Here is a 12,104-nt window from a genome sequence, read left to right on the forward strand (position 1 = left end):
TAACAACATGCTATATAGGATTTAATTTTGTAAATTTATAAATAGGTTGTTGATATGATATCAATTAAAAAAAAAAAATTATTAATAATATAACCAATTTATTTATTGTGAAAATTCAATGATTTTTGAAAATGTAAACAATTTTGGTCATGATTTTAATATATATGTGAAAAAATAATTTTTTTTAAATAATAAGAAAAAAAAAAGTGAATCAAGTAACTCATGAACAAAATAAAATTTGTTCGACAAGAAAATGAACCAAGCTCAAACATGTAATTTTGTTTGATAATGAGCTAAGGCTCAACTCATGCTCTGTTTGGTTGGTTTTTTATTTTGAGGGAAATGTATGCAAGTGGGACGGGGAATATTGAGGACTGATGCTTTGTTTTTTTCAATATTAACAATTTTTGGAAAAAGAATTATTTTTCAAATAATTTTTTTGAAAACTATCTTATTTTTCTATGTTTGGTAACAATCCTAAAATGAGTTGAAAATTTATCTATTGACTTTCCTTATTTAGCTTTGTGCAAGATAGAGTTTTTTTCTAGGAAATTTTAGCTAAAAACAATTCTATCTCATGCTAGGCTTAGTAAGGAAAGTTAAAAAAAAAGGGTCAAAGGAAAACTATATTTTAAATTGCCTTAATTTGACATGAGATAGAATTTTTTTGAGCTAAATTTTTTTGCAAAATAACTCTATCTCTCACAAACCTAAATAAGGACAGTAATTAATAGTTTTTCAACTCATTTTAAGATTGCTACCAATCATAGAAAAATGAGATAATTTTCTAAAAAATGATTTTTGAAAAATAATTCATTTATAGAAATTGTTAATATGGAAACAAACAGAGCATTAGTCCTCAATATTCCCCATCCCAGTTGCGTTATTTCCCAATGTGGTTTGGTTGGTTTTCTTATATATTAAAAAGTTATATTAAATATATGTTACATGTCTATTAAATATTAAATATAACTTATATATTAATAGGTGCGATGTGGGTTTTTGTGGTTTTTTGAAACAAAACCACACCGCACTTATATTTGAGGTGTGGTTTTTGCACCTCCACCATAGTCGGCAGTGTGGTAACCATAAATTTCGATTGGTTTAGGTGCGATCAGAACAGTTTTTTGTACAGTACTAGTAATAATTGATTTTATACTTGTGTCTGACCCTAAAATGTGTTGAGACAACCCTACACTTGACCCTATTTTTGTGGACTGTGGATTTGAGCGATGTTTGAAAAAAAAAAAAAATTTTAAGTTGAATTGAGCTATTTCCATAAATGACACTATTTAGAATTTACAATTTTTTAAAACTTTTTATTTTATATTTAAAATACGCATATGAAAAATCTTCATAGTACTGTGGCCATATTTTGCATGAAATGCATTTAACATGTCAATATTGTAGTTAATATTTCATGATTTTGGCATGAACATAGTTGTATTAGTACAAAAAAAAAAACCAATTCAATCAAGGCTAAAATTGCTATAAAAAAACAAATATAAAATTGATGGGTTTTCAAAGTAGTATTCAACAAGTTGCACCATTGGGCTATTGGAAGAAACTAATAACTTTTCATTAAACTTCTTACTTTAGATTATCACCTTAACTCAAAAATGTGTTGAGCTGGCCCTGCTATTCGGATAAATACTTCAATGATATATGAGATCTAAAACATGATGCTATGTCTTCTATTTAGGTTTTTGTTTCTACAAATTGGATGTTTATTAAGTGGGAAGTCGATTATGAGGAGTCCATTGTATAGGCAAGGGTTAAATGGCAAGCACGGCCTCCTCATGCACTTTGCCAGTGATACTTCTACAAGAAAAAACTCTTAGGAATAGATTGCATAAAAAAATATTTATTTGGCAAAAACTCTAAAGAATAGATTGCATAATGACCTATAAACAATCACAAAGAAGACTTTGCTAAAGGAAAAGTGAAAACCCTAGATGTATCACGGTCGCTAATATCAAGTGGTAGAACTTAGTTGTTCATCACAAACCTCAAGAGAAGAATTGCCATTTTTTCAATAGTCGGGGAAAAAAAATTCCTAAAATTTCAATAGAGGTTAATGTAATTTAACAAAAAATAAATAAAAAATACAATGGTATATGATTGATGCAAGAGGCCGTGGAAAGACATTTATTTTTACTTTATTTATCTTTAAGTTACAAAGCAACTTTGTAATTTAATAATTTTCTAGAATGAGTTGTGCTAATAGTCCATTGGGTTTTATTTTAGTTTAATTATTTAGTTGGGCTCAGTAATGAAAGCCCAATGAGTCATAGTCTTCTATTTAAAAAGTTGTAATGCTTTCTATGGATGAAGAAGAATAATAATAAAGTCTTCAATTTTTGAAGAAACTTGTTTGTATGATGCAAACTTCTAGGAGTCTCTTTTTATTATTTTACATTTTTACTATTCAAGAGTTATTGTTCACAACACAAGAACAACGGCCTAAATATGATTTTTCTCATTCTTTTCATCCCCAAACCCTACTAATTTTTGTCTCCTTTGGAAATGAAATGAAAGTAAACCTTCACCCTAATTATTATCATTGCTACCTCAGATAAAGAAATGAAAGTAAATTCAAAGTCAAAGAGTTTATTCAAGATCAATGATACGCTTCAAGAAACCAAGATTCTTCATACTTCAACACTTCAAAATTCGAGGAAGAGTTTTGACCAACCAGAGGAAATGATATAGGAGGCAATGTTAATTTTATTTTATTTATCTTTAGATTTTAGGGGCAACTTTGTAATTTAATAATTTTTTGAAATGGACTTTGCTAATAGTCTATTAGGTCTTATTTTAGTTTTATTTTAGTTAGTTATTTAGTTGGGCTTAGTAATAAAGCCTAAGGAGTCCAAACCTTCTTCAAGATATCTTAGTTCTACTCGGAATAGCTAAGTCTTCGATTTAAAGAGTTGTAATAGTTTCTATTGAAAAAGAATAATAATAATAAAGTTTTCAAATTTTGAAGAAGCTTTGAAGCTTGTTTGTGTGATGCAAACTTTATGATGGAGCTTGTTTGTACAGGAACAGCTGCCCAAATCTAATTTTTCACCTTTATTTCATCCCCAAACCCTACTAATCCTTGTCCCTTTGGAAACTCTATAATCCCTATTATTTTCCAACATTTCCTCCAAACACTAACCCAAATTCCTCAAAATTGAAGCTATACCAGATTTTACCCCAAGAGTTCTAAATCTGATTTTGTTTGTTCCCCCTGGTCCTACGTCAATGATTATCAATTTAGTAGCTGTACAATAGCACATCTTAAAACCTACGTGACAATCAATCAATTGAATGCATCATTTATCATATGTATAAGAGTAGGATCATTCGAGACGCATAACATAAGTATGAATTAAATGTCTTCATTTTAATTGGTATGCAAATTTTATTTGTAGCAGCTACACATATATCACATTCTTTCAGAAGCACAGGACCTATAGGAAAGAAATGGTACAAGGCATGTCAAGAATTATGTAATACCTAAAAGGAAGAAGAAAAGATTTCCTAGTTCAATTTCACTCTGTTGCAATTCTTGATTGTGTATTATTCTTCTCATTTGTCAGCATTACACCTTTTTACACTTTATATCCCACGCTGTTACAATCCATAAGCCAAAAAGCCAGACAGATACTGTAACTCATCATCAAACACCTAAATATAATTTCTCATGCATAATGGCTTGATCAAAATCTTGCTCAAAACCCGTGGTTTACAATTTGCTGCCTACCTCCATAATTAAGAAGTTTCTGAATTATGTCAGGAACTAAATCGTGAAGGCCCTGGAACATGCTGCGAAATAAGTCGTGCAGTGTCTTTCCACCAAGAAACCTCTATTTCTTTTTCACGAAGCTTGTGTATGGTACATTCTAGAGCAGCTTCTAGCTCTTCTACCCGTTCTTGCTGTCTTGCTTCCAGTAGTTCATGCAGCCTTATCTCGAGTTCTGTGGGTGGAACTCCATATTCCATTTCAGTATCTTCTACCCATTCTTGCTGTCTTGCTTCCAGTAGTTCATGCAGCCCTATCTCGAGTTCTGTGGGTGGAACTCCATATTCCATTTCAGTACCTCCATTTTGAGGGTCAATTACTTCCCCAAAACTCAAACTGCGGCCTCTGACAGAAGCAGTGTCCTGAGCAGTCACTTGTTAGTTTTAGTCTGTGATATTACGAAAGTGTAACAGTAAAATTGGGATAGAAGTATAGAACAACATACCAAAGATTACTCCAGAAGAAAAAATAAAAGGAGGAAGAGGGGGTGTCGCCACAAAGTTGGGGAAGTTGGTCAAAATTTCAAACTTTCTAACAAAAGTAAGTTTTTGTCTTAAAGTTCTTTCCTATTGATCTTACATGATGTGTTTGAACCGCAATCATCAAAGACATTGATTAACTCAAAAAGTGATATTCTCCTGCAGTGATGAATAGTTTGAATAATCTTTTACTAGTGTACGAGAACAAGGATCACAATATTAGCAGGGAATCATCACCTAAACTCTTAAAATACCTCTATTTTTGCAGGAGGCAACTATATAAATTAAAAGACCGAAGAATTGGTTGACAGTTCATGAGGCCATCAACATATATAAAGTCAATGAATTAAAGCTTACAATGAAAATGTCAAGGTGGGAAAGTACAGCTGTTCTACTCAGATGTATGACACAACGTACCAAAACTGAAGGAAGAAATGTACTTGTAAGATACAGGCAAAACATAATAGAAAAAGGAAGACTATGCTACAAGATTTTGGTGATCATCTACAACTGATGTTGAAATAGGTGCAACCAGGTTGATGACCATGCAATAGTTCCGACAACTATGAAAAGGTAAAACCTCTTCTAGTTAATCACTAAGACACTAACCTTGCACTTCCATAAATTCAAAAAAAAAAACACATATCCAATAGGTGCATGTGCTTACACATACAAAATACATTACTTTTTTTTTATTATTGGTAAGTTACACACACTCCCAATAAGTTCTAAATTTATGATCTCACTCTCCATATACTCTTAAGGGAGGAAGAAGTGCCATTCGAGCAGAGATAGCTTGATTAAACTGATAAAAACATAAAAAGGAAAATTCTCAAATCAATACTTTGCCCATTTGTGCTCCTCTTTGCTGGTACCAGTCCTGATTTAAGGCCACTCAAGATAACAAAGTTTCTATAATGCAAGCAAATCTCATCGTAATTTATCAATTCACTTAGGGACACACGGGCATCAATTACAGATTAAAGAAAGAAACAGAAATGTAATTCCAGGTACCTTTATACTTTGCTGCTGTGGATGTTTCGTCGAATTTTCTCTATCCAAGTGGATCTGCAGAAGTTCTAACTCAGCTACAAGTTCCGCCTCAAGTTCATCCATTCCTTCTACATGTTCCTCTTTTTGATGATGATTACTAATCAAAAGCTGATCATGTACCATAATGCTTTCTGAATCTTGTAAGACATGTGATGTAGTTTGTGACTGAAGTGAAATTCTGCTGTTAGAGTTTGAACCTTCTTGTATATCAGTGGTGGAATAAGCAATTGTGTCATTTGACTCAAATGGCTTACACAGTACATCCTTCCTTTGTAATTCCACTTTGACATTTTGAAGAAGCATTTCCACTTCTTTTCGCAACTCCACCATCTTAGTAAGTTCATTTTTACTCGCTGCAATGAGATATAGCTAACTACACCCGAGTCCCAAGTTGAACGAAGCATCTTCTCTGCACTGTCCTGCATATATTAAAATATTTAAACGATTTAATTCATTCAACAATAAAGAAACAATAACTGTAAGGAGAAAAATCAAACAGGCACACAGTCACCAGGCCTTTATATGAAATCATGCCCTCTCAACATGAAGAAACCAATGATCAATTAAACTCACATATGGAGAATTATTTCTACAAAAATCGGCTTCACTTATGACATATCTTTTAGTTTGATAATTGATGAACTTAAATGTTCGAATTCAAAATGCAGATTTTGATTGCTATTGTTAGTCTGGTATTACCAAAGGAAGCTCATATGTTTCATTTACCAAACGCTACTCAAACAGGTAATGTCTGAACTCTATACAACGAGAAAGCAAAGATAGTGATGCAATGGCATGGCAGTTCACACATCTTTAGACACCCATGTACTATAGTACAAATGGTCATGAGGCAATCATAATGGCACCATTGCCATTAATCTAGATTTTAATGACACATAAGTAACAAGAACAAGCCGTATAAGCTTTTGGTGTTTGTTTATTTAAAAACTAGGCAATTTTATTTCTTTAAATTGTAATATTTGGAAAAGCCTCCTGGACATGAGAATAAACTGTGTCATTAATCTAGATTTCAGTGACACATACGTAACAACAAGGCAGATAAGCTTTTGGCGGTTGTTTATTTAAAAACTAGGCAATTTTATTTTTCTTTAAATGGTAATATTTGGTAAAACCTCCTAAGCATGAGAATAAACTGCGTAGCCCGAATGGGGGTAAAAAGATCTGGATTACCAATAACTGGTTCTAGTATGTGAAGTCAATTGTGTATCCCTGAGGATTGTTATACTCTACGTCTAGCAACTAATCTTAGGGAAGTTTTCATACGTCATTTTAAAAAAATAATAATAATATTTGCGAAGCAAATTTGACAACGTGAGAGTTTCAAATATTTGATCATATAACAAAAAGTGAAAGATTAAATTTGAGACTAAGAAAGGCAACCTAAGCATAAAAAGTATTTTTTTTTTTTTTGAAAAACAAAAAACCCATTTTGTTCAAAGAAACATCAAATGAAACAATCACAAATTCAATAATAATAAAAACAAAGGAAATAGAAAGCCTCACTTTCGGAAGAAGAAAGCGACGAACCAGGACGGCCCTGGAGACCATCGACCGAACCCCTTGTGCGCAAAGGCTCATTCTCCTTCTCCTCCTCCTCCTCCGGCTTCCTAAGCGGCACCACATTCACAATAGAACTCTCCTTGTTCCGCCGCCGCCGCCACACCGCCGCCAGCCAGCGAGCAACAATCCGGCCAGGCGACCAGCACTCCATGCCTAAATCTCTAACAAAATATTCGCCGTCATCATCATCAGCGAGTATGTCTGCAATACGAAGATGTTGGTTCTTGAACTTGTTGTTGTCGTTGATATTAATGTTCATATCTTGGGATTTGGATTGGTGTTTTAATTCGTTGGGTGAGAATTGAATGTGAAAACTGAATGAGAGAAACAGTGACAGATGAGAACATAGGACAAATCAAAGTGTTTTAAATTAGAGAGAGAGAGAGGGAAAAAATTTAATTGGAGGGAAAGAGCGTTTGGTTTGTACTTTGTACTATACCAATATTTCGATATTTATTGTTGTGTTAATTGATTATTATATTTATTGTGGCCAAACGTGAATCATGAAAAAGCTGACAAGTATATTTACTTTTCAATCCAAAAAATTAAATTCCCTTATCTGGTTTTTAATATTACTAGTAATTATTTGAATGAATCAGATAGCAGTGCTGGGTGCTGAGTCTGCTGACCGACAGCATCTTCATTATTGCTGCTTGCTTGTTTCAAAATATTGTACTATTTTGAATTTCCAACACTTTTGAATGGAATATGCTTCTTCTTTTTTTGGGCAGTTTTTTTTTTTTTTTTTTGTTTAGTAATGTAATTTAAAAAAAAAAATTTGGTCAAATAGATTATAGAATTGTTTCAAACTCTCAGACCCTTAAAGAGTTTTTTTTTTTTTTTTTCTTTTTTGGGTTATATATTGAAAATACCTTTTATTTAGTTGAGATTGAGAAGAAAATTTATGATAGAAAATGATATTTGTCTAAATTTGTTCTCATATTCCTACTATTACATAAAAAATAAATTTAAAAAAAAAAAAAAAACAGGAAAAGAAAACTATAACCGTAACATTGTAAACATATGGGAGAAAACAAAACACCTTAAAAATAAATAAATTTTAAATAAATAAATAAATAATCTGAATTAAGCCATTGTTTCTCCTCCATTTTCTCTACGATTTGGGAGAAAACAAACCACGCTAATTTAATGGGCCGAGTGGCAAACAAGGGCACTATTCAAACTTCTCTATATTTTTTCTTCCCATTTTTCATCCTCCAAAATCACCCCAACCAAATGGGTTAGAGCACATCAGTCATTCACTCCAAAAGAAAAGCTTCACATTAGTCGTAATCACTAATGCTAATGCGCATATTTGACATAAAACTCAACTCATGAAGAGTTGTGTACCAAAAAGAGAGTATTTTTCGATATTGGTTTGAAGCTGTGCTATTTGGTCAATAATGTGAACAAAAATGTACTTGCCTTTCGTTAATTAAATTTCAAATGAAATGAGTGAATTTTCTGGAATGTTTTCATTATAAAATTTAAAAAAAAATTAAAAAAAAAATTGCTTATTTAAGTTTAAAGACTTTTTTTTTTTGGGTTAATGTTTGATATTTACTGTGGGAGGGTGAAGTCCAAAGATAAAAGATCATCAATTGGGCTCAACTCGAGGAGCAATTGGGCCCAACTATTCATCAGCTTAGGCCCAGCACAGTTAGGATAATCTAGATAGTGAAACCGAGGAAGACAGCTTACCTAAGGAGCCCAAGGAGCATACACTTCTTGTGAGACTTTAAACAAACCACCAAGCCATAGGACTAAAAGCCAAGGAAGGAAGTAGAGACGTGCAAGCAATGAGAGGAGAAAGCTTCCAGATAAGGCACCCATCACCTTCATATTTAATGCACTGTACCAACTCAATTTGTCGCATTAATGGCAAAATGATTACTAAACAGTACCCTCATAGCTTACATCCTACTCTACCACTACCAGCAAAGCAACGATAGGACAAGTATCCAAAGAATGATCAACGATTATCCCAGTGGAAGGTTAGGATGCAATTCTAGTAGCTATATATAGTAAGAAAGATCCTCCTAAAGGGAGGATCAGAAAAAAGAAATAGAAAGGAAAGATAGCGGAATTAAAAGTTGTATAACCAAGAAGTGTATAATTCTAAGAACCATTGCTCCTTAGCTAGCCCGAGTAAGAATTTGTGTTTTTCTCTAGATTGTTCTCTTCTCAAATTGTTGTCTTAGACTATTTCCTTTCATTAAATCACCAAGTGAAGCTATTAAGGCTTGAAGGGTTGGCCTTGATAACCCACATCTACAAATTAATTGTATTAGATCTGCTTTTGAGCCCATTACTCTTTTGATTGGGCTTGATCACTAGTTACACCCCTTACATTTATAATAAATGATTTGAACCATGAATGTCTTCATTAGAAACATTAGAAAGTACCAATTAAACTATAAAGCTCTTAGCTTTGTTTTTTTTTTTTTTAGAGAGTTTTAACCTATGACGTCTGCTTCTAATGGTAACTATTTATCATCTAACCAAGACATTAATTAGTTTTTGTTGTAGACGAGGATTAAACTACAAGACTCTTAGCTTTGTTGTATATACTACACTTACTTAATTTTAATATATATATATATATATATATTAAATAAGGCAATATTTCATATTCATGTTTAAGACTAAATAGGTATATAAAGTTAAAAAAAAAAAAAAAAAAAAAGTGTATACAACCAATTTTGCTGTAAATTTATCTTTTTTAATCATGTTATGCATTTATTGTTGAAATTCATTTATACTAATGGTCCATTTGGATTGAGGGGGAGGGGGAGGGAGAAGGAGTAGAGTAGAGTAAATTTGGTCCAAAATTAGTCTATTTTAAGCCAACTCTATTCTACTCCTCTCCACTCCCCCTCCTTCCCCCCCTCAATCCAAACAGGCCCCAAGTTATTTGCTTCAAAGTGAAAAACCAAAACAAGAAACAAGTTTGATTGTGAATGTGTTTGTGTGAGCTATACTTCGACTTATTTTTTAAATGCACACAATTTACTTATGTACAACGATTTAAAATATCACTTCTCTATTTAGTTGAGGAAAAATGACTAAATGGTAGATCAATATATCAAGTGTAAGAAATAGAGACTTGCAGCGGAATATGAACAATCGGTTTTTCGGCATACCTCTTTTGGCCTAAACTAACAATCACATAGGAGTTTTGAGATTGTTCTACGCTATCTAGAGCCAGCCTCCACGCAGACTAGCTATTCAAACACATTTTGAATTCCAGTTTGTATAACCCACGGACCAAAAACATTTCTCGACGGTGTTGCATACCACTAGAGTGATGCAAACATAACCCGTAACCTAAGAGCCTCACAACACTCTGTAAACACTATGAGAAATGCAGAATTCGTTTATTGTTCAATGGGTACCACCCTTGGTGTTTATATACATCCCACTCCATTAATATTGAGTGGGATAGTGGACTTAGTGGGGTAGAGTAACATTCCAAACCATTACTCTATAACTCCTAAATGTTACAATTATCATGAGGTATACAGAGGAACATGCCCACTTTGAGTGTCCTTCCATATTCTTTTCAGTTTCTAACATCTCCCACTCATCCACTGTGGGCATGGCACTAGCTTAGTGACAATGTCATGCCCCAAACCCGGCTAGGGCCTAGAGAGAATGAATCATTGAATTATCTAACTCGTATACATATTTGTTTGTTTAATTTGAGACCATCCATGCATGGAAAATAAAATAATACTCATCAACTAATATTTTTATGTCATGATTGACATAGCTCTAATTCCATTAATAAATTATTAAGAATCCAACCACAACGATAATGAAATCTTCCAACCCAAAGGAGGTTCCAACAAAAATAATCAATTTCCATAGAGTCCAAATTTCCTGTGGATTTTTATTACATTAAATTTTCTCAAAAATAAAACATCTACAACAAAGAACAAATTAAAATTCCTCAAACACATAACCAAAAACTCTCTAATCCATGATTGCCTCAAGAATCTGTAAGGAGGAGATATTCCCTAAGTCATGGAAACGAGCAATTTTAATAGAATACCTTTTCGATAAATCCACTACTTTGCAAAAACAGTTATATTGCAAATATAGATATTTTTTAAAATAGCAATGTAGGTAGATATCTCAAAACATCAAGCACAGATATGGAAATATTTCATAAAGCAATATATTTATGTGAGCAAAACATCATTCATGACTTGGCTCTGCTTCACCTCATCCTAATTAAGAGGTATTTTTGGACTTTTAGGTCACTGTGAGAGACCTCGAAAGTTGCCTCTCAAAAGAGAGTGATTTTTGGAGGGTTTTTTAGGGCACTTCTCTTTTTGGGTAAGTGGTATGGAGTCACTACTTATTTTTTATACCAAAAAAAAAAAAAAACTAAATACATGATTGAATTATTATCTTCATTGATTGAATAAAAAAATTACACATTTGGAAAATTGAAAAATTACATGGTTTTGGGTCCTAGTTACAAACTACCGAATAATTAAGTGGCCTTTTTTGTCCTAGTTACATTCTACCCAAAATAAAAAGTAAAGACAAGGCTTAGATCTACTTAACCAAAAACCTAAATCTCAAGGCTAGGTTACGAAATGGGAAGGTGTTAGACACTAATTCTGCCCAGACAGAGTCTGGTCTTCTAGACTCTTGTGACCAGTGTATTTTTTTATGCATATCATGAATGATATGTTGAATATGTTAAATAAAGATTAAATCACATAAATTTATTTATGAATGAAGTCTCTTCTTTTGTTTAAAAAATTTAGATCTGTTTTGATTGGTAAAAAAAATTTGATTTTGATTTGTCAAAATACTATATCTATTTTGTAGGATGTAGAAAAATGTGGTTTTTGGAGATAGAAAATTAAGATCTGTGTTTATCACATGAACTAAAGTCTTTTGATTTGAAAAATATCAAATCTTTTTTTTTTTTTTAAGAACTAAAAAATGGTTTTTGATAACATGAAAATCAGATCTGTTTTTTTATTTATTTATTTATATGTTTTAAAAGAATGAAAATATTTTTTAAGAATAAAGTTTCACTCATAATTTAAATATATGCAACATGAATTAAATAAAACAAACACAAACACAATCATGTTTAATTTTTTCCTTTATTTCAAAAATCTACATATGCTAAAGAAAAATCATATTTGTATCTAAGAAAGATACAAATCAGTTTTTTA

The 12,104-nt window shown here is 32.2% G+C and overlaps 1 protein-coding gene across 1 annotated transcript; it reads right to left on the bottom strand.

Moving 5' to 3' along the window:
• Window positions 1-3,524: 3,524 nt before the first annotated feature.
• On the bottom strand, window positions 3,525-7,293 carry LOC126712830 (protein POLAR-like 1). Its single transcript, XM_050412315.1, has 4 exons — window positions 6,847-7,293; window positions 5,284-5,741; window positions 5,114-5,149; window positions 3,525-4,152 (listed from the first exon to the last, which is right to left on the bottom strand). Exons 2-4 carry the CDS (start codon window positions 5,650-5,652, stop codon window positions 3,781-3,783), a joined length of 777 nt encoding a protein of 258 aa, XP_050268272.1. The 5' UTR covers window positions 5,653-5,741; window positions 6,847-7,293; the 3' UTR covers window positions 3,525-3,780.
• Between the last annotated feature and the right edge of the window lie 4,811 nt (window positions 7,294-12,104).

This window comes from Quercus robur, chromosome 2, assembly GCF_932294415.1.
Source record: "Quercus robur chromosome 2, dhQueRobu3.1, whole genome shotgun sequence".
In the NCBI taxonomy this organism is placed as follows: Eukaryota; Viridiplantae; Streptophyta; class Magnoliopsida; order Fagales; family Fagaceae; genus Quercus; species Quercus robur.